The sequence below is a fragment of the Carassius auratus genome, chromosome 29 (genome assembly GCF_003368295.1).
Source record: "Carassius auratus strain Wakin chromosome 29, ASM336829v1, whole genome shotgun sequence".
NCBI classification, from domain to species: domain Eukaryota; kingdom Metazoa; phylum Chordata; class Actinopteri; order Cypriniformes; family Cyprinidae; genus Carassius; species Carassius auratus.
This window is the reverse complement of record NC_039271.1, coordinates 18443251-18470627: the sequence shown is the minus strand read 5'-3', so window position 1 is coordinate 18470627 and position 27377 is coordinate 18443251. Positions and strand designations below refer to the sequence as shown.

The 27377-nt window shown below is 38.3% G+C and overlaps 1 protein-coding gene across 3 annotated transcripts in view; it reads left to right on the top strand.

The window, feature by feature from the left end:
* Window positions 1-27377, top strand: part of LOC113048268 (protein FAM19A5-like) — a 191591-nt gene that overhangs the window by 39337 nt on the left and 124877 nt on the right. The window contains exon 1 of one of the 3 annotated variants that reach the window (XM_026209979.1): window positions 2057-2683. The exons of the other annotated variants lie outside the window; for them this stretch is intronic. Within the exon in view, the coding sequence (XP_026065764.1) occupies window positions 2575-2683 (109 nt within the window). The 5' untranslated portion in view covers window positions 2057-2574. Of the gene's footprint in view, window positions 1-2056; window positions 2684-27377 lie in introns of those variants that run through there. 3 annotated transcript variants of the gene reach the window in all.

Below are 27377 nucleotides of genomic sequence, written 5' to 3'. Positions count from 1 at the left end.
TGGGAAACCCCTAACCCTAACTGCGACTAACTCTTAGTTAACTCACCAATTCATCATTCAATTATGTGTTTGATTAATCAGCTAAAGAATCTATTTTATAGAAAATATTATTATTATTCAAACATTGTAAAAATGAACATTATACAAGAAAATATAAAATTAAAACATTACATGAACACAATAATTGCATTTTCAGGGCTTTTATTATAATTATCATTATTATTATTATTATTATTATTATTATTATTATTAATTTTAAGATGTAACATATGACGTATACCAGAAAACCCCTAATTAATTCATACATCAATTGTCTATTACAGTGATTCCAGTAAAACAAATCTTAATGCTACAGTTAACAAAAGCATTCTATTGAACTTCTTACTTTTATGGAACATCTAATTTTTAAAGCATGGCAAAAGCCATGAAACCCTTCCTTTTTTCTTAAACAGCATCCACTGATTTAGGAAGGCCTTCCACTTTATGACGAAACCTGGATGAAGGGAATTGCTTTCATGGTTAGGCTAGGCACTAAAATCTGCTGCACAACAGAAACTAACAGAACTGATTCCTCCCTTATTTTTCAACATTAATTAAAAAAAAACTAATTAAAGTAATAGTAATATGTATACATTTATAAATAATAATTAATAGAAAAAAAAAATCTGCTGCCTCAATGTTGCTTCTGGGCAACAAACATATTTAAGCAACTGCTTACAACATACTGTAGAAATACATTAGGTTTATTCTTATAGACCAGAGGTTCTCAAACCTCTACATGAAGTACCCCCAGCACTGCAAGGTTTTGTATGTCTCTGTATATCTGACACACACACTTCAGTTCTTGCAGTCTCCACTGTGTGCTGAAAAGTTGAATCAGGTGTGATAATTGAGGGAGACAAAATGTGCAGGGCAGGGGATACTCCAGGGCACGTTTGATAACCACTGTTATGGACTATAAATGCTTTTAAAATTTATGTTGCAGAAATTTACTCACTGACAGATGTGAATCATATTTGTGATGGATGAAAAATCAATAGAACAAGCTTTTCAGAATGCAGTCTCCTAAGTAATAATTTACATCCAGCTTTGTGAATAAACAACATCTTAAATTCAGCTCTCATCTTTGTGATCATCTCAGACCCTTTGCCCACTTTTAAGTAGTTCCCATAGGCACACTGCTGAAACAGCAGGAGCGTGTCAATGTAAGTGACAAGTGCTCTCTGAAGAACGTGACCAATGACTGTTTATTGGCAATGTGTATGTCATCAACATCCTTAAGGTGATACACCTGCTCTGCTTGCCCCATGCAGTCCCTCCTGGACAGTTCTCCTTTACCTGTCATACAGCGGATTGATGGATCACAATGGGAGTGTGTTAAAGGCACTGCAGAGAAATTAAAAATGGATGCCCCCATTGTAAACACTGGTGAATGCTGATAAAAGGTTTTAAATTGAGCATTGACAACACAGTTTTGATCCTGTAAAAAAAAAAAAAAAAAAAAATCTTCCTTCTGACAATATTTAAACAATTTAATTAATTTACACTACAGCTTTTCCTACCATATATTAGAGAGAACAGAAGTAGCACGTTGTCATTGGTTTTTCATGTGATGAACTCTCCACAGAATATATATATATATATATATATATATATATATATATATATATATATATATATATTTGTGTGTGTGTGTGTGTGTGTACCGCATATAGATGATGTACTGCATAATACAATAGTAAAATGGTAATAATGCATAATGCCATTAAGTAAGGTATCCTGCTAAATATATCAGTAGCAAGTCACGCGGGTGCCATATTCACACGCGCATTTCCACTGACCCAATACAGATGCCCTCCAATGACAATTAAACTATGAAACTTCAGGTCTGATTTTGTGTTTTCTTTCAATCTCTGAAAGTTTCAGCGCAAAAAAAAAAAAAAAAAAAAAAAAAAAAAGAGACAATGAAAGAACTTAACACTTAAACTCTGACGTCTGACTAAATGAACATGCGCTGTGACGCATCCACCGGCGAGCGCTTCTCAAACGCGTGGAGGCGATGTATGCGTCAGAGCAGAGAGAAAGTGCGCTCGATCGTTAAAGAGAAGAATCAACCCCCGTTAACTGCACAGACGGTGGCGGAGAAACAGACTCAACATATCACTAACACCACATGCGTCGCATTTTGGGACATTTTTACATGATTATTCGAATATATGCTGGAATTAAAGCTGTTTGTTTCTTCGGATACACACCAAAGACAAGTCGAGGATACAGATGAGAGTGACAGTTCTAGTGATCAGCGCAGTTCAAGTGCGTAAATGAGATATGTTGGAGAGAATGATAGTGTAACACTCGACTTAGATCCACGCAACAGCCACACACTGGAAATTTAAAAACAAACTGAAAATTTCCACATTCTTGCAATGAGCGATGAAAGCTCGAATATCCAATATATTATTTTCCTAAAGTTGACATATCTTGGAAAAACAACGCATTCCTTTCCTCTGAATCTGTGAAAGAAAAGCGCAGCAAATGTGTTGGTTGTTGTAGAGCAATGGAGATGTGGTGTGGATGCTGAAGGCAGTCAGGATGCTGATGCTGAGAGTTGCGTGGGCTCTAGCGGGAGCGGCGATCTGCTGTTTTCTCATCATTCTCATCCACTCTCGCTTCCTACGAGAAGGTAAATGTTTGTGTTAATTAATAATACGGCTTATGTTTTATTTACCTGTACTCGGAAATTGCACATGTAGGGTGATATGATGAAGGAATATTGCATATATAATTTATGTCGTTATTGTTTTTACATTTAGCATCGTATGCATATTTCCCTTTAATATAGGTAATGCGTTTGAGGTGTATGTGTGTGTGTGTGTGTGTGTGTGTGTGTGTTTGGGGAGGGGGGGGGGGTGTTAAGAAAAATCTAATAAATAAATGAATAATAGAAAGAAGTAGAAGAAAAAAACACTCTTGTGGTTTGTTTTGCACCCGTAAGATTTGCCACATAATGTATTCAAAACTTACTTTTCTCTAATTTGATTGACGTTTTATTATTATTATTATTTATTTATTTATTTATTTATTTTTTGAGCACATCTTCAATAGAGTTGGAATGTGATACAGATAGTATAAAATGGGGCTGTTTTATAAGTTAGTGATTTACATTTATGGTTTTCAATAGATGGCACTACAGTATATCTAAAGTGTAAAGCTGAGGTCAAAAACTTATCACTGTCTCCCATTAGTTTATCTGAGATTGTTCTTTATAAAGTGCATTATAAAGTATTCATAATTCCAGAGTGTAATACATAATATGCCAGAACTGTAGCCAAAGTTAGATAATATATATCCATGTTTCGATCTAAAAAATTTTATAGTACATTTAAAAATGAAATATGGTGTTTACAATATATCTTGTACTGTAAAAAGTAACTAAAGAACAACATCAACAACAATACAAAAAAATGGACATGGTAATTTATCAGTTCACATTAAAATATTATGTGTTCTTTTAATCGTGATGATTTTGGCTCACATTTAACAAAAATCCACCAATTCACAATCTCAACAAATTAGAATATGATGATATGCCAATCAGCTAATCAACTAAAAACACCTGCAAAGGTTTCCTGAGCCTTCAAAATGGTCTCTGACAATCCCTGACACACCTTCACAAAGAGTGTAATCACAAAAAAGAATTACCAATAAGCTGGCTGTTCACAGAGTGCTGTATCCAAGCATGTTAACAGAAAGTTGAGTAGAATGAAAAAGTGGGGAAGAAAAAGATGCATAACCAACCGAGAGAACCGTAGCCTTATAAGGATTGTCATGCAAAATGGATTCAAGATTTTAGAGAACTTCACAAGGAATGCACTGAGGCTGGGGTCAAGGCATCAAGACATACACAGATGTATTCCTTTTCCCATATATTCTGGGGAAAGGGTGCCGAAGCAGTATTTGGCACCTATCCACATTGCCAAAAGCACCAAAAATTGGTTAAATGACCATGGTGTTGGTGTGCTTGACTGGCCAGCAACTCAACAGACCTGAACCCCATAGAGAATCTATGGGCTATTGTCAAGAGAAAAATGAGAAACAAGAGACCAAACAATGCAGATGAGCTGAAAGCCACTGTTAGTGAAACGTGGGCTTGCATACCAACTCAGCAGTGCCACAAACTGATCACCTCCATGCCATGTACTCAATAATACCAAGTATTGCGTACAAGTACAGTAAATTAACAGAAGACCAACAATTCACTAAATGTTTTTTTGTTGTTGTTATTTATTCATTTTATTTTAATTTTTTATTGGTTTTATGAAGTATTCTAATTTGTTGAGATGAATAAGTGGGTTTTTGTTAAATGTTAGCCAAAATCGTCACAATTAAAATACAAAAGACTTAAAGGGATAGTTCAACCAAAAATGAACATTTTGTCATTAATGACTCTCCATCATGTCGTTCCAAACCCGTAAGACCTCCGTTCCTCTTCGGAACACAGTTTAAGATATTTTAGATTTAGTCCTAAAGCTTTCTGTCCCTCCATTGAAAATGTATATAGGGTATACTATCCATGTACAGAAAGGTAATAAAAACATCATCAAAGTAGTCCATGTGACATCAGAAGGTCAGTTAGAATTTGTTGAAGAATCGAAAATACATTTTGGTCCAAAAATAACAAAAACTATGACTTTATTCAGCATTTTCTTCCCTTCCGGGTCTGTTGTGAGCATGTTCAAGTGTAGTGATATCCAGTTTGCGAACGAATCATTCGATTTAACCGGTTATTCTTGAACCAGTTCACTCAATTGAGCTGAATCGCGTCTCCAATACGCATTAATCCACAACTGACTTAAACTGTGAACTTGTTTAACGTGGCTGACACTCCCTCTGAGTTAAAATGAACCAATATCCCGGAATAAGAACTGCTGTGAAGAGAGAACTGAAGATGAGCCAGATAACGAACGAAATATTGACTCGTTCTCGAGTCAAGAACTGGTTGCATCAGTTTTCGGATCACCAGTAGTGATGGGAAGTTCGGTTCTTTTGGACAGTTTGCTTCAGTAAACTGGTTGAAGAAAACTGTGTGTCAGTTTGCTACACACTGAATCACTGAATCACGCATACGCAATATCATCAGCTCCTCGGTTCTCGAATCGGACACATCCGACAGAAACAGTTATTGACTCTATAATGAGTCATTCGTTAGTTTGTTATCTGAACGGAGGTCTTACGAGTTTGGAACGACATGAGGGTGAGTCATAATGACATAATTTTCATTTTTGTGTGAACTATCCATTTAAAATACTTCAGGCTGTGCACACAGAATTTATTGAATACATTAGTTTTACAATTTGAGCTGAATTACTGAAATAAATGAACTTTTCCTAGACGTTCAAATTAATTGAGAAGCACCTGTATATAATTTATTTGTTCTATTGCAATTTTTGATGTCAATAAACCGGTACAAATCAGACCAGTTTAAAATAAATGCAGTAATGTACTGATTTGTGAAACATGCAGTTGAAGAGGTAATGTGTCAACATGAATGCTGAAAAGTGAGAAATAGGAGCCACACAGTCAGCTAGATACTGCTGCTTCACCTCTCCATGCTGACACAGTAGATATAGGATGTCATTTTCAAGAAACATCTATCCTGGCTTCTGCATGTGCCTTAAGGGAAGGCAAGAGCAGTTTGTTTATAGATGAGACAGAAGGTCAGCTGGTTTCTCTGCTTAGCTGTGGGGATTGGAGCATGTTTTCAACCCACCCCTGTACTCCTGATGTAAATATAAAGGTCAGTCTATCAAGGTAAAGTATAAGTTAGCAGTAATAACAAGGGGAATAAAGAAATGGCTTCACAAAGAAAGGAAGAAAATATACTAAATGTGTTAACTATGAAAAATGAATAAATTCTAAAAAGTTTACATGGGATTTTGAAATTGTTTTTCTTTGGTTTAGACATAAACACGTAATTGTAAGGTTATTTAGCATACTTAGTGTAAGACCTTATTGACCTGATTCTTCTTCTTCTTCAAATGTTTTTTCTTCAATTTCTTCAAATTTTCTTAAAGTAATAGTTATTTCACAATCCAGACTGATGCTTACAAGAACCTATGTCATTTTGGTGAAATTGACATCAAATTTGGCATTTCACAATTTAAGATTTTAGAGCTTTGATGGAGAGTGAGGTTAATAATATAATAATGCCACATAATAATGAAAATAAATGATTATGATTTATATACAATGAATAATTATTTAAATTTAGGTATATTCTTCACCAGAAGTATAAAAGACTTCATAGCAGGGCTTAATTTGTGCCGGAACAAGCCGGATCCGGCACCCCATTTTGGCTGATCCCCCTCCTCCGGGGGTGTCGTTTCCGTATGGCAGACAGATATGTACCATGAAAAATTTACCAAAATTAATATCTCTATTATAATTTGTTATTATTATCTTAAATCAGAGGGTTTTACAAATATTTAACCAATGATAAGTATTTAAAAGAGCTTGTCAGAAAAACTTCATTACGCCATTGGATCCTCAAGCTCTAAGCAACCCCTTGTCACTTCCCCCGCCTCCACTCAGATTGACGCGTGCACACAGCCTGCAGGAGACAGACAGCTCATTCGCAAAGCAAGGGTAAACAAATAACTTTTTGAATAGTACAGCATTTTTTTTACTCAAACACTGTGTCTGTAAAGTCTAATGTCTTTGTGTGTTTGAAGACTGGAGAAGTAAGTTTTTTGCCATATAGTCAATATACTTTTGTATAAGAGCTTTATCGTTTATATCATGAGACATTGCCGAAGTTTACTAAACAACAAGAAAAACTTAACGCCCATATAGCAACATAAACATTATATAGCCTGTAAAAGGTGATGATAGCATATAGTGCGCTGCACTTGCCTCAGATGCGGACAAAACACATATCTCCTCATTTGCCAGCCAAATACCTTGTTAACTCTATTTGAGCTTGTTTTTCATATGATACAACATAAACATTGACAATGCAGTGTTGTTTAATATTTGATTTATCCCCCCTTTTCTTTCCTCTCTTGTATTTTAGTAGAGTGTGCCATGAAACTGTTTTATTTGTCAACAACCATCAGACATCATATTGTGTGTATTTGGTTGCTTAAACTCAACAAACTAAGAAAAATAACTCTTATATAGACTAATACACGCGAGATTTGGAAGTGACTGCGAGGGCACATAGCATTTGGAGCGCGCAAGTACCAAATGGCTTAAAATACTTAAAAGGAGTGCAAATTATACATTTTTGTGACAATGCAAAAATTATCCGATAAGTCAAGTCAAGTGACAGTTCTGTCAGCTGTCCCGATTGAAATGCGAGTGAGTCTTGTATCGCAGCTTGCAGCAGGTCGTATATGGTCGTGTAAGAGTGTATGGTTTCGAATGACTGATTGAATCTTGTTTGTGTGGATTTCTTTTATTATTCAAACGTAAAAGCTATGTTGAATAAATGCAGGGATTTACCTCATTATAAACTTGAAATCTGCGAGAATTATTAAAACCACAGAAATGTAAGACCTGATTAAATATAACTATTACACAGAGATTTGAAAAATTTTATTCCACAACTTTTTCAAAACATTTTTCAGCCTGGAAATTATTGTTTTAAAATCGCATGGCGTTTTCAAGACCTTACAGACCCTAAATGCAACTGATGCACGCTCTTAAAATCACTTAAACTGGTCCAGCAATGTGATTGCGCGAATGATCTCTCCCTCCTGTAATCACATGCCGGATCCGTTACCCCGCTTTGTTCCGGGACCTCGCAATTTACAAATTAAGCACTGCTTCATAGGGCTTAGAATATAGCATTTGAGTTTAGGAGGTTAACAGGAGTGGTTATTAGGAAGTGTCATTAGATAGAGCTGCATAAAAGTTACCACTCAAGAAAAGCACTGAGGCCTTCTGGTTTTGAGATGTCTGGTCTGTATTTCCCTTCAATCAACAGAAAATTAACAGATAAAAAAAGACATTTGAATTAGAAGTCATGACCAATGACTGGGCCCCTGTACTTTATGTTTTAGAATCTTTGTCGAGTCAATATGCCAAAATATGTTTGATTAGAATTTTGCATTAAAACATTCTCGTCCATTCATTCCAGGGTCTTATTTTGAGCTGAGAAAATAATTAAATAATAATAATAATTCAAAGCATTGTGCTTATTGAAGTAAATGAGGCACAGAGGTGAGAGCCCATTTGCTTTGGCTGCAAGGTCACTGCTCAGACTAGGAGGCACTGTAATTTATACTAACAGGCACTGAATAAACTCCTCTGACCACAGAAATAATGCAGACAACTCAGGAAGTCATTTATTCTATAGTCCTTTAAAATAAAGTTGAAGTGGTCCACTTGTTTTAATTTGTGGAGAAAACCTTTTAAATGAGAGTCACAACCTACAAATATATATATTTGTATCTGACTGTCTCTCAAGGAACCATGAACTATCATCATTGCCCTTGAATAAGTATTTAGTGCTAGTATGACTGTTCTTTTTGCAAGTTATTCAGAGTGAGTTTGCCAATGTTTTTATTTTATTTTTATTATTATTATTTGTTTTACAATCATTGCTTACAATCATTGTATTTAACTGTACACATTTCAGTTACAAAGATGCCAGTGCCTTTCAACTCTTTTGACCTATATGTTTTAAAATACAATCTCTCTCCATTTTATTCATGATATATTGCAAATTCAAAAAGATAATAGTTAAATATTTCAAAGCCAGAACTGAAATTCTTTGTAACATTCTGCTTTTTTCAAACCAAGCCTGGCAGCATGATCTCCAAAAGCAACAGTTTGGAACAGTTTCTTTTTCCAATTTTCATCCTATTTCTAATCTACCCGTTATTTCAAAGACCCTTGAGAAAGTTGTATAGACTCAATTACAATCCTATTTGACAGTTAATTCTGTTCACAAGATGTTTCAGTCTGGCTTCAAAGCTTTACATAGTACTGAATCCGCCCTTTTAAGAGTCTCAAGTGATATCTTTACAGAAACTGATTCTCTGAAATCCATGGCTTTAGTTTTATTAGATCTGAGTGCTGCTTTTGATTTGGTTGTTCATGAGGTCCCGTTGACATGTTTGGAGACATCTGTGGGCCTGTCTGGCACAGTCCTACAGTGCTTCCGTTCCTACCTAACCAACAGATGTTTTAGTGTTCGTATAGGTCATCTACTATACCTCTTAATTGTGGAGTGCCACAGGGATCAATCCTTGGGCCGGTATTGTTCACCCTGTATATGCTACCTCTGGCTTCCATTTTTAACAAATATTTTGGTTGTTTTAAATGTGCTCTACAAATAAATATCGTATTATATTGTATACCTGGCTAGTTAATAAAAATGTAGCCTTTAAACAAATCAGCCATTAGCTTTCACATTTTTTAAATCCCTTTGTTATATACCTCGATTATACAATTTGCATTAGCTGTATTGTCAAAAAGCGTTATCATCAAGTCATGCCAGAATTATTAGGAAATTAGAGCACTTAAATGCCTCCACAGTGACCTAATTACAGTTTTGATGGTACAGTTTAGTTTGTACATGTTGTTTACTGTTAATGAAAACTAAAAATAATCCTTAGAAATATTACTCATTTAACCAGTTTAAAGGGTGATGAACATGCCACAAAACTGTTTCAGGTTACGTATGTAATCATAGTTCCCTGACTAGGGAACGAGACACTGCATCCCCTAGGGGTCACTTTGGGGAACACCTTGTCGTGACCCGTGTCTGAAGCATACATTGAAAAAACACCAAATTGTTGGCCGGCGACAGCCTCCGACGTCACTACCGGCGCGAGCACGTCCGGGGGAGCACGTCATTATCTTCTTCGTCTGAAGCTTGCGTCTGAAGCTTGCGTCCAAAGCATGCGTCCGAAGCATGCGTCCGAAGCATGCGTCCGAAGCACGGCAGGGAGCATTCCCTACTCAGGGAACTATGGTTACATACGTAACCTGAGACAGTTCCCTTTCGAGGGAACTTCGAACTGCATCCTCTAGGGGTCGCTTTGGGGAACATTATACCCACGCTACCAAGGTGGTTTTGAGAAACTGTCTTAGTCATTGTTATTGTGGTCATTTTGTGTTGAAAGTAATCTTGAAGTGATTACTATCACCTAACTCATATCCAAACAACACCCACTTTGTCTTCTTTCGCACCATGTTTGGTATTATTATTTCCAATTGGAAATGTAATTAAAGACATTGGTGTTTAATGAATACTTTAAAATGGAGGACGTCACATTCCTTTAGCCTTGCATCCTTGAATAAATTGCATGCAACTAACATTTTTTATGAGCCATGAATAAAAAGGATGAAAAGCAATGAGGCTCTCTCTGAAGAATGTTTTCATTTACTCTTTTATTTCATTTTAAGTAATGATGGATTTGGATGCTATATCCTACAAATTGTCATAAAATTTTTATCTTTGTCATAAAACATGGAAGTAAACTGTCATTACATTCTCAAACACTTGTATTAGACTGTAATCAGTATCCTTCTAACAAATAAAAGCAAACACAAATTAAATTCTGCTAGTATTACACTGTGCAAGAGATAATCAATGTCCTTTTAATTTACTCACTTGAGATTTTTTTTAAATAAAAAGCAAATCAACAAAAATGGTCCTCCCTCAGTCACTAGTTACCAGCAGAACGTAAAACAACCACACACACACACACACATACACCGGTTTAAGTACTGGATAGTGGTAAAGGACCTTAATGCAGAGTAAAGCATTAATATATTATTTTTAAGTACTAATAATCAGCTAATATGCTAGTTATATGCATGCTAATGAGCAACGACTTAATAGTGAGCATTGTTCCTTAAAATTCAGTGTTATGTGTTATATGTCAGAAATTTTATTTGAATTGAGGAAGCAAATAGACTGTAAAATTGAAATGTGAATTTATGAAAGTAGAATTGACTGCAAAAAGTGTATTTATTTTTCAAGAAGCATTAAACCAATGATACACTATTACTATAAAATACAATTAATAGACCTATTTTAACGATCTAAATGCAAAGTGTAAAGCTCACGGTGCAGGTGCACTCAGGGCGTGTTCCAAATCCACTTTTGCTATTTTAACAACGGAAAACGGTCCATTGTGCTGGGACGCATTTGGAATGGGTTGTCCCTGTTCTCTTAATTAGTAATGGGCGTAACGTTCAATACACCAATCAGAGTGTCATCTCCCATTCCTTTTAAGAGCGAGATGTGCTCGAGCCATGGCGGATCGCTGTTTAAATGGCAAAATTTGTTGGCGAAAAAGCTGAACACTTTTCAAGCGAAGATACCGATCTGCTCGAGCGCAAAGTTAAAGAGCGTGAGCAGATCATCTACGAGAGAAGCAGAAATCCATTAAAGCTCTGCGAGTCAAGTCAAGTCAAGTCACCTTTATTTATATAGCGCTTTAAACAAAATACATTGCGTCAAAGCAACTGAACAACATTCATTAGGAAAACAGTGTGTCAATAATGCAAAATGATAGTTAAAGGCAGTTCATCATTGAATTCAGTGATGTCATCTCTGTTCAGTTAAATAGTATCTGTGCATTTATTTGCAATCAAGTCAACGATATTGCTGTAGATGAAGTGACCCGAGAGGCGGTTGAGTCAGTTAATATGTGTGTGTATTGGCACGATTGTTCAATTAATTCGCCAATTTCATTCATCATTATAAGTAGTAATAGGCTGAATTGCACATAGGTAGCCTAATTCTAATACATGCAATGACTATCCTTCATTATATTTTTATATTTATGTAGCCTACACGATAATATTCTTTTACACTGTAATCCTTTTGTTTTTAATATTTGGTATTTTTGTGTGATGCGCATCCCTGTGTGTAATAAGCAAAGTCAACATGCACTGTGTACCCACCCAGAGGCACATTTTCTAAAAATGCGCTCTTTAAATAAAATTAAAAAATCACATTGCGCTGGGTGTATGATAGCGCCCAGAGTGTTTATGAAGTCAAATAATGTCTTATAGCTGTCTATATATGAACTCAATTTCAGCTTTAATTAATTACTTTAGCAGTATCAAGACACTGGTGGGATATCCCCAAAAATACTATGATTTAAATATATTTTTATTGCAAATTTTTAAAAATCATAAAACTATCCCTTAAAGAGTTAGTTTGCCCAATTTGCTAAATTATGTCATTAATAACTTACCCTCATGTTGTTCCAAACTCGTAAGACCTCCGTTTATTTTTGGAACACAGTTTAAGATATTTTAGATTTAGTCCGAGAGCTCTTAGTCCCTCCATTGAAGCTGTGTGTACAGTATACTGTCCATGTCCAGAAAGGTAAGGCCGGTGACACACTGGCTGCGTGGCGTGAGCGCCGCGTGTCTGAAGCGTCCCAGAAGCGTGGCGGATTCTGTGTTTTACACACCAGAAGCGTGCCCTGTTGCGCTGCTGCTGTAGAGGGAGACCGTTGACAGACCAGGCTCATGTCTTCATTACAACAATATATACTTTTTTTTACACACCTACACCTACGCCTACTGATAAAGTACACCGTCAAAAGTATTGACGGCGAAATAGATTATGTTTGACGGGTGCAATATTTGAAAATCGATAATTATTTATTTATTTTTTTAATTACATTTCTATCTGAATTTATGTCAACCTATAGACTTTCAAATATCAAAATATCAGGAATTCATATGTATTTGTGTACAAAATGACATTTAAACACATTTTCCTATTATATTTTGCCTGGAAAAGCTTCCAACATGCGTGCGTGTCGCGGTAAAAATAGGCGTCGGTTCTATTTCTAGCAAGCAAGCGTTTTCCGCGCGTCTCGCGCAGGCGGTCTGTAAGCTCTAACCTGGTAACATGGGAGCCGAATTAAAAACTGACACGCCACGCGGCTGAGACGCTTGCGCCACGCATCCAGTGTGTCGCCGGCCTAAGAAAAATATAATCAAAGTAGTCCATGTGACATCAGAGTGTCAGTTCTAATTTTTTGAAGCATCGAAAAAATACATTTTGGTCCAAAAATAGCAAAAACTACTACTTTATTCAGCATTGTCTTCTCTTCCGTGTCTGTTATAAAACAGTTCAAAACAAAGCAGTTTGACATATCCGGTTCACGAACGAATCATTCAATGTAACCGGATCTTTTTGAAACAGTTCACCAAATCGATCTGAATCATTTTAAACGGTTCGCGTCTCCAATACGCATTAATCCACAAATGACTTAAGCTGTTAACTTTTTTAATGTGGCTGACGAGTTCACACAAACCAAAATCCTGGAGTAATTAATTTACTCAAACAGTACACTGACTGAACTGCTGTGAAGAGAGAACTGAAGATGAACACAGAGCCAAGCCAGATAATGACTCGTTCACAAGTCAAGAACCGTTTCTGTCAGACGTGTCCGATTCGAGAACCGAGGAGCTGATGATACTGCACATGTGTGATTCAGCGTGAAGCAAACCGACACACAGAGCATCTGAACTGAACTGATTCTTTTGGTGATTGATTCTGAACTGATTCTGTGCTAATGTTATGAGCACGGGTAAACCGAAGGCTTGCAGTCATCACCAATAACGCCATAACGTTGAACGCAAAAGAACCAGTGATTATCATTATCTGGCTCGGTTCGGTGTTCATCTTCTGTTCTCTCTTCACAGCAGTTCAGTCAGTGTACTGTTTGTGTTACGACCGGGATACAAGGAGACACGGTGAGAGATCCAAATGCAAGTACGTCTTTTATTAAGGGCAATCCAAAGAATAAACAGTCCATGCACGGGTCAATAACAAACATCAATCCAACATAAACAGACAAGGACACAAGGTGAGAGCAAGACTTGAGACGGACGTGAATTAAACAAGGACTCCGTGACACATACTAAGACAAACCGGGTGTAAATACACAGGGAGAGACAAACGCTAATGGGGAATTGACTGAGAGCAATGATTAATGACCAGTGACAGCTGAGTGCAATGGTTAGACAGAGAACGTGATGTATGTGGTTCATGAAGTGACCGACACCGTGGGGAAGGAGGACATCTAGTGGATACCCTGGGAACACAACCCAGACACTGTGACAATACCCCCCCTTTACGGAGCAGCTCCCAGATGCTCCAAGACAAGACTGACAAAACCAGAGACCAGGAGGGAGGTGGACAGGTGGAGGCTCAGGGGGAGGGACGGAGGACCAGAAAAAATGGGGAAACCAGAGACCAGAAGTGCAAACACAAAACAGGGAGACCAGGAGGGGGGTGGACCGGAGGAGGTTCAGGGGGAGGGACGGAGGGCCAGGCTAACAGAGGAGAATAGGGACAGTAAGTGAACACAAAAACCCCCCAAAAAACAACAATAACAAAACAGGAGATCAGGGTTGATCACAGCGTTCAGGAACCCAGGATGACACCGACCGGGCAAGACCCCAAGGCAGAGCAGAAGACCACCACAACCGTGTGGTCAAAACCGAAACTCATCAGAGCGGCGCCGAAGACCACCACAGTGGGATAGGACTGGCAGGAGAGCCAGTCTGGTTGGGCAAGTCTGAAACAAAGAACGTGAACAAGTAAAGGGTAGCCTCCGTGGCCACGACAGGATCAGTCGGGCGCTCAGAGAGTTCGACTGAGACGTGACGAGGCTCTGAAAGTTCAGCAGAGGCAAGGAAAGACCCTGGTAAATCAGCCAAGACGTGACAAGGCTCTGGAAGTTCCACAGAGGCGTGAAGAGACTCTGATAATCCCATGGTCTTTAGACTGGATTCCAGAAGATCAATGCTGACTTGACTCTGCTCCTAAAGATCATTGGTGGCCTGACTCTGCTCATTAAGATCATTGGTGACTTGCATTTGTTCATGAAGATCATTGGTGACTGGCATTTGTTCATGAAGATCATTGGTGACTTGCATTTGTTCATGAAGATCAATGGTGACTTGCCTTTGTTCTTGAAGATTACTGGTGACTTGACTCTGTCCTTGAAGATCACCGGTGACTTCACTCTGTCCCTGAAGATCACCAGTGACTTGACTTGACTCAGGAAGGTCAACGGTGACTAGTCCTGACTCTGAAGGGCCAACGGTAACTAGCCCTGACTCTGGAGGGTCAAAGGTGACTAGCCCTGACTCTGGAAGGTCATCGGTGACTAGCCCTGACTCTGGAAGGTAGCGGTGACTAGCCCTGACTTTTGGAAGGTCATCGGTGACTAGACCTGACTCTGGAGGGTCATCGGTGAATAGTCCTGACTCTGGAAGGTCATCGGTGACTAGCCCAGACTCTGGAAGGTCAATGGTGACTAACCCTGACTCTGGAGGGTCCATGAGCACCTGACTCAACTCTGGAGGGTCCACAAGCACCTGACTCGACTCTGGAAGGTCAACCGGAACCTGACTTGACTCTGGAGGGTCAACTGGAACATGACTCAACTCTGGAGGGTCAACGAGTACCTGACTCGACTCTGGAGGGTCAACTGGAACCTGAATCGACTCTGGAGGGTCAACGGGAACCTGACTCGACTCTGGAGGGTTCACGGGAACCTGACTCAACTCTGGAAGGTCAGCTGTGCAGAGGCACTGGGCAAGCAGCCATCTTGGGCCATGACTCTGGACAGGCGGCCATCTTGAGCATTGGCGCTGGGTTAGCGTCCATCTTGGGCATTGGCGTTGGGTTAGTGGCCCTCTTGTGCTGTGCCACTGGGCTATCAGCCATCCTATGCTGCGGTGCTGGGCTGGCATCCATCTTGTGTTGTGACGCTGAGCTGGCGGCCATCTTGTGCTGTGGTGCTGGGCTGGCGACCACCTCTTGGGCAATGACTCTGGATGGACGGCCATCTTGGGCCGTGGCTCTGGACCGGTGGCCATCTTGGGCATTGGCGCTGGGTTAGCGGCCATATTGTGCTGTGGTGCTGGGCTGGCGACCACCTTGTGCTGTGGCGCTGGGCTTGCGGCCATCTTGGGCTGTGGCGCTGGCTCAGCGGCCATGACGTGAACACTCCTGGGAATCTCTAGGATCTTGTTCATTATGGAGAAGTAATCCAAAAATGTCTCAGCGGCCATCTCGGGCAGTGGCGCTGGGCTGGCGTCCATCTTGCCTCGTGGCGCTGGCCTTGCGGCCATCATGGGCAGTGGCGCCGGGCTGGTGGCCGTCTGGCCTCGTGGCATGGGGCTGGGGACCACCTTGTGCTGTGGCGCTGGGCTGGCGTCCATCTTGCCTCGTGGCGTTGGCCTTGCGGCCATCATGGGCAGTGACGCCACCATGGCGGACGTGCGCTTCTCCCCTCTCCATCCGCCATGGTGAGACGGTGGCTCTGATGCGTCCCACACGAGCCCCGGGTCGAAGGGGGGCCATGGTTGAGAGCGATGCTGAACCTCCTCTCGACAACTCCCTCCTCGGCGACCTCCCCTGGTCCCCCAGGCGAGTTCCCTCAAAACTATTCCTATCCCACTCTGTGGCTGGGGAGGAAGCATGAGCAGACATACCGCTGGATCTCAGAGTGATGGAGTCCTTCTGTCACGACCGCGATACAAGGAGACATGGGGAGAGATCCAAATGCGAGTACGTCTTTTATTAAGGGCAATCCAAAGAATAAACAGTCCATGCAGGGGTCAATACCAAACATCAATCCAACATAAACAGACAAGGACACAAGGTGAGAGCAAGACTTGAGATGGACGCGAATTAAACAAGGACTCTGTGACACATACTAAGACAGACCGGGTCTAAATAAACAGGGAGAGACAAACGCTAATGGGGAATTGACTGAGTGCAATGATTAATGACCAGTGACAGCTGAGTGCAATGATGAGACAGAGAACGTGAGGAATGTGGTTTATGAAGTGACCGACACCGCGGGGAAGAAGAACATCTAGTGGATAGCCAGGGAACACAACCCAGACATTGTGACAGTTTAAATAAATGAATTACTCCGGCATATTGGTTTGTTTGAACTCAGAGGGAGTGTCAGCCACATTAAACAAGTTAACAGCTTAAGTCATTTGTGGATTACTGCATATTGGAGACGCGAACCGTTTAAAACGATTCAGTTCGATTTGGTGAACTGGTTCAAAAAGATGCGGTTACATCGAATGATTCGTTCGCGAACCGGATATGACAAACTGCTTTGTTTTGAACTGTCTTACAGCAGACACGGAAGAGAAGACAATGCTGAATAAAGACGTAGTTTTTGCTATTCTTGGAACAAAATGTATTTTCGATGCTTCAAAAAATTCTAACTGACCCTCTGATGTCACATGGACTACTTTGATTATGTTTTTCTTACCTTTCTGGACATGGACAGTATACACACAGTTTCAAGCGAGGGACTGAGAGCTCTCGGACTAAATCTAAAATATCTTAAACTGTGTTCCGAAGATAAATGGAGGTCTTATTGGCTTGGAAGGACATGAGGGTGAGTTATTAATGACATAATTTTCATTTTTGGGTGAACTATCCCTTTAACTAAATGTTATTCAGACAGTAAGTAGGTATGTCTCTATAAAATTAACTTACTGCTGGCAAGTGTTCAGTGATTTGACAGCAGCTACATCCTCACTCTCATATGGTTTTCATTTATAGGAACAATTCATAACTCTTTTTATAATCATTAACATGGCATTTTATGATACTGTTTATTACTGTCAGTGGTGGACAAATCCATGGAAGCTTTATATAAATCTAGAATTTATGACAAATCTGAGAATATTTATTAAAGCTCAGAGGCAACTGCTGTATGAAGATACAACCACAGAGAGCACAACTATCAAACAATATAGTAGTGTCATATTACAGTATTAGCTTATAGATTTGATGGTTTGGAATTAAATATAAATGGACTGAATACAGCTCAGACTGTATACATTTTAACGAAAGAGAATGCCAAGAGTGTGCAAAGCAGTAATCAAAGCAAAAGGTGGCTACTTTGAATAACCTACAATATGACATATTTTCAGTTGTTTCACACTTTTTTTGTTATGTATATAATTCCACATGTGTTAATTCATAGTTTTGATGCCTTCAGTGTGACTCTGAAAATAAAAAAAACTCTTTGAATGAGAAGGTGTGTCCAAACGTTCGGTCTGTACTATATATATATATATATATATATATATATATATATATATATATATATATATATATATATATATATATATATATACACACACAAACACACACACACACACACACAATGCAGAAACAGCTTTGTAGTGTGGTTATATGTGATTCTGTACATAGCCAATGAAACGGTTGCTGGTTGATTGATTTACACTTAGAACGATTTTTTGTTTGATTGATTGATTCATTGATTGATTGATTGATTTGTGATATATTAAGAATTAATTTATTTTGCCCCAGCCTACATTAGAAAGTTCCTAAAGTTGTATTATATTTAATTTTATTCAGTCCCCTAGTCCACTTATTCTCAGTACATAGATTATAAATACATAGATTATCACACTATGATAACTGGGATATGAATTACATAAATGCATTATTGAATGCATATTTAATACAAAAAAAAGTGGAAGAGGAAGATGAAGATATTTAATAATGATATTATTCAGCAAATGAAATTGCGAAGCTTGCAAAATTTGCCTGCTAAACAGACAATAAATTATACCTTTGGTGGCTCCGGGATAATAAGCCCGGGATAATAAGCTCAGGGATAATATCAAAACCAATGAGATATGAGGAAATGCTAAAATGTGAGTTGGCTCATGTTCACATCAGAATGGGCACTGGGGAGGATAGATACACTGAGGTCCTGTCAGAGAACTTTGATTTAAACATGCATTACACCACATACCCATCAATATGACTTTGCTGCAGCCTGGAATTGAACTACTGGTTTCGTCTGGTCAGAGGAGAACTGACCCCGGTTTCTCCCAAGGTTTTTTTCTCCATTCTGTCACTGATGGAGTTTTGGTTCCTTGCCGCTGTCGCCTCTGGCTTGCTTAGTTAGGGTCACTTCATCTACAGCGATATCATTGACTTGATTGCAAATACATGCACAGACACTATTTAAACTGAACAGAGATTACATCACTGAATTCAATGATGAACTGCCTTTAACTATCATTTTGCATTATTGACACACTGTTTTCCTAATGAATGTTGTTCAGTTGCTTTGACGCAATGTATTTTGTTTAAAGCTCTATATAAATGAAGGTGACTTGACTTGACATACACACAGAACACACACACATATCTCAGCTTTCCTTTTTATCAGCTTAAGTTTCCACATCTTACTTTCAAAGATGGATAGATACTGCAGTGATGCCCAGAGGAAAATTGTAGAAATGAATTTGCTCTATGCTGACACACATTTATTTCACTCAAACATACACACATTTGTACATACCAACAACACAGGGGTCTGTCAAGCAATATGAGATATTATATCACCCCAGATTTAAAGATTGCATCAGTAAAGGCATCACTGACAGTATTTTGATATGTATAATATAAGAGGCTGGGTGAAAATTACTACTGTAGATAATCATCATTATGACATTATAGGGGAGATGTGCTTAAGTTTTATTAAAACAATGTAAATGCATGCAAAAAAATAATAAATAAATAACCAAATAATTTTTTTTATATAAATAAACAAATTAATAAAAAAAAGACTTGATTTTGGGGTAAAATTTGACCCTGGAATCTCGTTTCTGAGATGGGAAAAGCACAAGCTTTTATTAGACACATTAATTGTGTTGAATAATTAATCAAACAAAAACCCATCACTGTGTGCTGCAGTATGCAAAACTGCAAGGGCTGTGGCTGGTGACAAGCTGTCCAGACACTAATGAAGTAATTGGCACCACTGGTTACACACAGTTTGAATACACTGAAAAGCTTCACTTGCCCATCAGTAATATAACTGCTGGCTAAACAGACCGACTGATGTAAACATTACCAAAACTATGTGATGTCATCTCTGTTCAGTTAAATAGTGTCTGTGCATTTATTTGCAATCAAGTCAGTAGTTCAATTCCAGACTGCAGCAAAGACAGATTGTGCAAAAGAATCATCTGTTTCTTGTGGTCTTGTCCTGGTGGTCCTCTGAGACAAGGTCTTTACAGAGGATCTGTATCTGGGGTTCATCTAGTTGTCCTGGTCTCCGCTGTCTTTCAGGGCAGTAGAGGTCCTTTCTAGGTGCCGATCCACCATCTGGTCTGGATATGTACTGAATCTGGTGGCTAGGAACAGACGATTATGCTTAGCTTTAAATTATTATTATTTTTTTTTTTATTACTAAGCCTATATTATTATTAACTGCAATTATATTTATCCATTAGAATTCTATATTTTTAATTATTGTTTTGTTCTGATAAATTTGTTAAATTTAAAGGATTTGTTGTAAAGTGAAGGGAACTAAAAATATCCTGTTGGTACATTATAGCATTATTAGGACAGCCATTATTATTTCTAAATGAATTTAGGAGGTATTGGGCTACTCAGCAGAACAATGAACTCAAGAACATTGTTGCGGTTTTATTCATAATAGTTCAGAACTTAGATTTTATAATTTGTCTCTGTGACATGCAACAGTCAGTTCAAACTACAGTTTGACCACTAACAGAACAGAACAAAGTGCAATTTAAGCGCCATTGCAAATACTGCAGCATGTTTCTCACAAGTCATACAGTATACTCCATGACCCATGGCACAGTCATGGTTATTAAAGTGCCCATGAATTAGCTTGACAAACATTGTTTTCCATGATGTGATAACATATGCATTCATTGGGTTGAAATTGTTTAATTGGTTTTGACCTAAATATGTAGTAATCACAGTATAGGTGCTATTAATAAATTATATAATATTTACTTGTATTTAATTGTGCACAATCTTTCCAGGGCATTGAGTCATGTCATTCAATGATAGCATATAGCAATAGCCAACAATACTCATCCAGAGCTGACATGTTAGCCTGTTGTAATTTAACCACGTTGTGTATACAAAAGACGCTGACAGTCAAAATATGCCATTGGAGAAATGAAAATCATATTGAGATAATTATTGTTTATCACCCAGCCATCATTTCTCACAATAAATAGACATATAAAATAATAGAAAATATGTGTGTTTCGGTGCTTTAGATGATAATACTCTACTCTTCATTTATAGAGCTTACACTAATTAATTTTATTATTTATGATTGCTTAGTGATTTTGGAGATTTATGTATAATAAAACAAAAAAAGTATTGGGATGGGCTTTTGATTGACAGATGTGATGACACTGAACATGCTTAAAGGGTTAAGGTAGTAAGGGTTTAACTCCAATTATGCCAACATCTGATGTTGCAGTTCAACAACCTACGTTAGTTGTGCAAACAGTTATGGCATTTCAAAATCAATGGCTGCTGAACTATGAGAATTAGGTCTTTAGTGGCTGAATTACATAGTAATTACGCCTTAAAAGAGAATTTAAAATAGCTTCCTTCTCACTGGTTTGAAAAAGTATTGGAAGGACTTTTTTTTTTTTTTTTGTCTGAGCTCTGAATAAGCAGACAGCACATATGGGAAGAGTTTGCAGATATTGCTGAAGTGGTACTGTAGGAACAATCATACAGTATGAGATGACTTGTGTCTTCAGTTCATTGTGCAGCTCATTGTTATTTCAGTCAGTATCATTGATGAGGGCTGCTTTAAAAAACTGAGTGTAGTTGCAAAGATGGACTGGGGTCAGTTAAGGAAATATAAAGTGACTGTTATAAAGTAGAAAACTTACTTTTTATTAAAGTAGTAGTTCACAGCCAAAATGAAATTTCTGTCATCATTTCGTCACCCTCATGTCATCCCAGAGACGACAACTGTAAGGAACCAAAACTCCATCAGTTGGGGGGGGGGGGGGGTTCTCATCTGACCAGGCAAAACCATCAGTTCAATTCCAGGCTGCAGCAAAGTTAGATTGTGCTGAAGGATCATCTGTTTCCTGTGGTCTTGTCCCAGTGGCCATCTAGGAGACAAGGTCTTGACTGTGGATCTGTCTCTGGGGCTCATCTAGTTGTCCTGTTCTCCGTTAACATTGAATGATTCTGACTAACCACTGTTGTTTGATGAACTCGTGAAAAATGGCGCCAAAGAAAAAAGAAACGAGGCGAAAGAAAAAAAAGAAAACAATAAAAAACACAAATAGAAATGCGGATGGAAACGTCAATGTCAAGCTAAATGGCTAATAAATGCTAAAGCACTGTTGGCGAGCTGCATTCACGATTTAAAATTTTAAATTGAACCGTCAGATTAATCAAATTAGATAATATCAGATATATGGTGGGAATTAAGTTTATATTTCATCATTTTAGACAAGAGAGAGTGATGGTGAGATAGAGATTATTACATAACAATATTTAAGTTGTAATTTACTGTAAATTTTGTCCTATAGTGTAATTCTCAACTCCCATTCTGAATGGATTATAAAACAAACAAAAACAGCAATCCTAATGCAATGGCTGTATTTGCCACATTTGAATTTTAGCAAATAAACTCAAATAAAAATATAAAAATAAATATTTATTTCCTTTAATTAACTGTTTTGTTAATCATTCTATATTTATCCCCTTAAGGAAAGTGTGGTAGGATCCACTTTGTTAGCATCTTAGTTATCATCTCTTAGTAACTTTCTCTGCCAAATCCATAAATGGTAATGTCAGTCTGAATTGTTCTCAAGCTGCATCAAATTGGACAGTAACCATTTGTGGATGGTGAAAATTTTAAGTCATTCTACAGATGCTCAATTGTATTAAGGTCGCGGCTGTAAATCGGCCACTCTAGGAAATGTACTTTGTTGGTTTTAAGCCACCGTATTGAGGGTTTTGCAGTATATTTCAGGTCACTATTGAAAATAAATCGTCATTCAACTGACTTCCAAGTCCCAGTGCTCTTGTAAATTCCAGCACGTTACAGGATTTTTCTGTTTTCACATCTGCTTGTTTGTTTCTATGTTAGATTTGTGCCAAAATCAGAGCTTTCAAATGAAACCTATTTCTTAATTGCACTTCCATGCTTTCTTCTATGTAAGCCCGATAAATGTAGCCCATATATGTGTCTCTGTGTGTGTGTGTGTGTTTTAATTTTTTTGTGTGTGTGTCCGTGTGTGTAAAGTGTTTTCTACATACAGTACATATTGCCCTTGGGACTAAACTTGCAGTTGTTCAAGTGCAAATGACTTATTTGCATGAGGGTTAAATGATCAGTTCAAGTTTTGTTTGCATTCAATGGTGTATGTCAGTGCTTGTTGTCAATCAGTTTTCTGAAAGTTAAGTGTTCTTCAGGCTCCAAGAAGCACCTTTTTTCTCTCTTTTTTTCACTTCGACTTTGGGTGTAAATAGCAAAAAATTATCTTTTAAATCATAATTTTCTTGGTGCTGGATTGCACTGTAAGTAACAAACAAATATTTAACCACTGTCATATGAACTTTAGATTCTGTAAGCTGTTTGTGAGCTACATGCCGATTTAGATATTTCCAAGGTGAGATTTGTTATGTTGGACAAATCATGTATTTAAGGATAATGGAATTTCAGGATTTAAGAGTCAGTTACATGATGTAACAAATTACAAATGCACAAACTGGTGAGGTATTTATAGTGATCTATATGACACTTGGTTGAAATTGTGTTCCAGGGATGTTGCCCCTCAGTTGAAATCAGGTTCTTTTGGATGGTTCCCCCTTGGTTACATTTGAGATCCAGGCAGTGTTGGGAAAGTTCACTTTCTACATGAACTAGTTCAAAGTTCAATTCACAAATTTTAAAATGAACTAGTTCAGTTCATAGTTCAAACTACAAAATTTTTAACTAAGTTCACTAAGTCCCAAAAATGAACTAGTTCATGTTATTTTTTTCCATATGTTGCTGCGTGCTATTATTTTTCAAAAATATTGCCACAGCCCATATGGAATAACAGACAGCAATTATTTTATCAGTTTTAACAATGAAGCTATGCGCCAGATTTCATCTTCATATCCAATTTTGAATCCTTATCCAACCAGGGTTTACATTAGCATTGAGGGGACAGCATTTCTCCATTGTTGCTTTAATGCTTTGTCTCCCATTCTCACCGACCTTGTCATAAACATCATAAGATTCTTTTAAATGATGATAAGCCTGCTTGCTACATGCTGCTGTCGCCTCCCTGGTTTTTTTTTTTTTTTTTTTTGCAGCAGAATGCAGCAGACGACAGTGCGACACTGGTGGCTGGTGTTGCCAGATTGAGAGTTTTTCCGCTACATATTAAGACCCGTTTACGGTGTGTTTTAGCCGGGTTTTCACCTGGAAGGCTCTATAGAAATCTGGCATCCTATTGAACGAAGTTAACCTGAGAGAGCGTGCCGTTCACAGACACCAGAATGAACGAGTTCACAGTAACGTTCATCAGGCATTAATACAGCACGTTCAGTTCACGTTCGCCCAAAATATGAACAAGTTCATAAACTATTGTTCAATGAACGCGTTCAGGCACAACAGTGGATCCAAGGCCACTGAGGGGCACAAATCTAATCCCCTAAAAAAAAATTTTTAATCCATTCATTGTATTTTGTTTTGCTAGGTTTCACAAAATCTATTATACAACATTTTAACACAATTATCTCACCCAAAAAAAAACAACAAATTATCACACTCTCCTTAGTCAAACATAGCAGTCACATTATGATCATGAGGGATTTAAACATAGCAAGTGTTGGTGCAATGAGAATGAAGAGGTGGTGAGGATGTGTGGTGTCTTTATCCTGCATCAGACCCCACCAGCTGAGATTAAAGACAGACCATCTCAAGGCGGCATTCACGCTCTGAAGGCAAAATGTCCTCTTCATGGAATGCTGATGAAGCACAATGAATGGCCTCATGGACCCTGAACTGCTCACAGATTATAGACCTTGTGATCCCACACAAACTCATGCAAACCCCCCCAAATGACCCCGAGGGTTAAGACTGGGTTCCACATTAGAAATGGTTGTGTAATTGTTCTAAACACACCATGAAAATCATCATAATTATTATTATTATTATTATTATTATTATTATTATTATTATTATTATTATTATTATTATTAATAATAATAATAATAATATTAATAACTTCACGTTTAATTGTTCTATTGTTCTCATCAAATGAGTCTTTCACACCTCCGCCAGGTATGACACATTATTCTTTTATCATTATTCTTTTGTTTTTATTCCACCTTTATTAGCCTTTTTTGTGGTTTTTCAGGCTTTACAAAGACACAAAGCAGCGATCTCACTTCAGTCTCTGTTTGTATTTAGCCCTTATTTATCAAAATTCTTACTATAAAATTACAACAAAACATTTTCTTACGACCTTACGTGAATTATTGAGACAAAAATGCATTATGAAGAAGAAAAGCACCTGCTATTAGTAGCATTGGAGCTAACGTTAGCATCAAGCTAAATCAGACAATTTATGAAATTATTAGTACACTTTTACTCAAAACTCACTTTAAACCCCGATTGGGTGTTTATAATAACTTCCTTTAGCGATCAGGAGTGGAATTTGGTCGTTTACTGTTGTAAAAATATATTATATGTAGCCTTTTTCATCGCTGCACAAGTTAGCATTTCCGATGTACATTTTTCGATTTTTTTATAAAAACGCCCCAGATCTCAAGAAAAAATCTCATACCAAGCTTTACTATCGTAATCGCGGGTTTATTATTCGGATATTTCGTGTGTACAGAGGTGTTTCAGTGTTGTTTTGTCCAGATAACTACCAGGAAGTGTGCAGGAAGCATGTGACACGATGTGGCGGTGTCCAGATATGACACTCTAAGATTGACATTGGGAAGGCCCAATCGGAGTCTGAGTGACACACAGCACGAGCTGACAGCACTGCAAACACACACGCAGATCGCTGGGAGAGGCTGTTTATCATCAGATCGCGTAAATCCGTGGAACATGAATAGAAATGACGATTCTGTCTGAAGAAATATGAAGTAAACATCAGTAAATATATCCATATATCTCCGCAAATATGCATCTTTGGTCTATGAATCCTTATTGACGCTGTTCAGTGAGTCTATGTGAACACAAATAAACAGCTGCTGACGTGATTGAATATGAATGAGTGGTGAATTTCTATTCAAAATGTGGGTATAATACGGATTTATTATTTTGAACTCCTGACATAAATCACTAAATATCTGTCACTGCAACAATTTTTTATCAAAATATTTATAAAGTCTTTAAACTTTCAATTGATGCACAGTTTGTCCAGATCAAGTAAGACAGTGATGTTTAATGTGCTGTGAAAGTGAAACAATAATAAACTGGGGCCATCGGCGATGTTTGCACGTAAAGGGGTTAAAACATTTTTACTTGCTCCCTTGTCCTCCTCCTCCCCCTCCTGCTTCATCTCTAATAGCTGACGACTTTGTCACGTTTTTCATTAATAAAATTAAACACATCAGTGCAGAGTTTTCAACACCACAATCCTTCAAGCCAGCAAAAAAACACTCATTTACATCCTTCTCTTCACTCTCTAAGGCAGATGTCTCCAAACTCATCCTTTCTAATCATCCTACTACTTGTCCGCTTGATCCTATTCCATCTCATCTCCTTCAAGCCATTTGTCCTGCAGTTGTACCTGCACTCACTCACATCATTAACACATCCCTCTACACTGGTGTTTTTCCCTCATCATTTAGACAGGCTCGTATAACTCCACTAGAGAACTACAGACCAGTTTCCCTTCTTGCTTTCATTGCAAAAACACTTGAACGAGCTGTGTTCAACCAAGTCTCTGCATTTCTCACACAGAACAACCTCCTTGACAGCAACCAATCTGGCTTCAGAAGTGGACATTCAATTGAGACGGCCTTGCTCTCAGTTGTTGAAGCCTTAAGACTGGCAAGAGCGGAATCCAAATTTTCAGTACTTATCCTGCTTATCTGTCCGCTGCTTTTGACATGGTTAACCACCAGATCATAGGAGATGGGCAGATGAGTTGTCCCGCTTCGCCTTCTCATTCCCTCTTTGCTACTTGGAGTCAGACGAGTGTCCTGCTGGCAAAGGGAGCGATAGAGCCGGTCCCTCCAGCAGACATGAAGTCCAGCTTTTACAGCCCTAACTTCATAGTACCCAAGAAGACCACGGTTACGGCGAATCCTTGACTTGCGTGCCCTGAGCTTTGCACAGACTCCCGTTCAAGATATTACCCCCAAGCGCATTTTTGAATGCATTCTTCTGATGGATTGGTTTGCAGTGATCGACCTGAAGGACTCAGACTTTCATCTCTCCATTCTTCCTCGACACAGACCGTTTCTTCTGTTTGCTTTCGAGGGGCAGGCATTTCAGTACAAGGTTCTCCTATTCTGGTCGGCCCTGTCTCCCCGCGTCTTTGTGGTG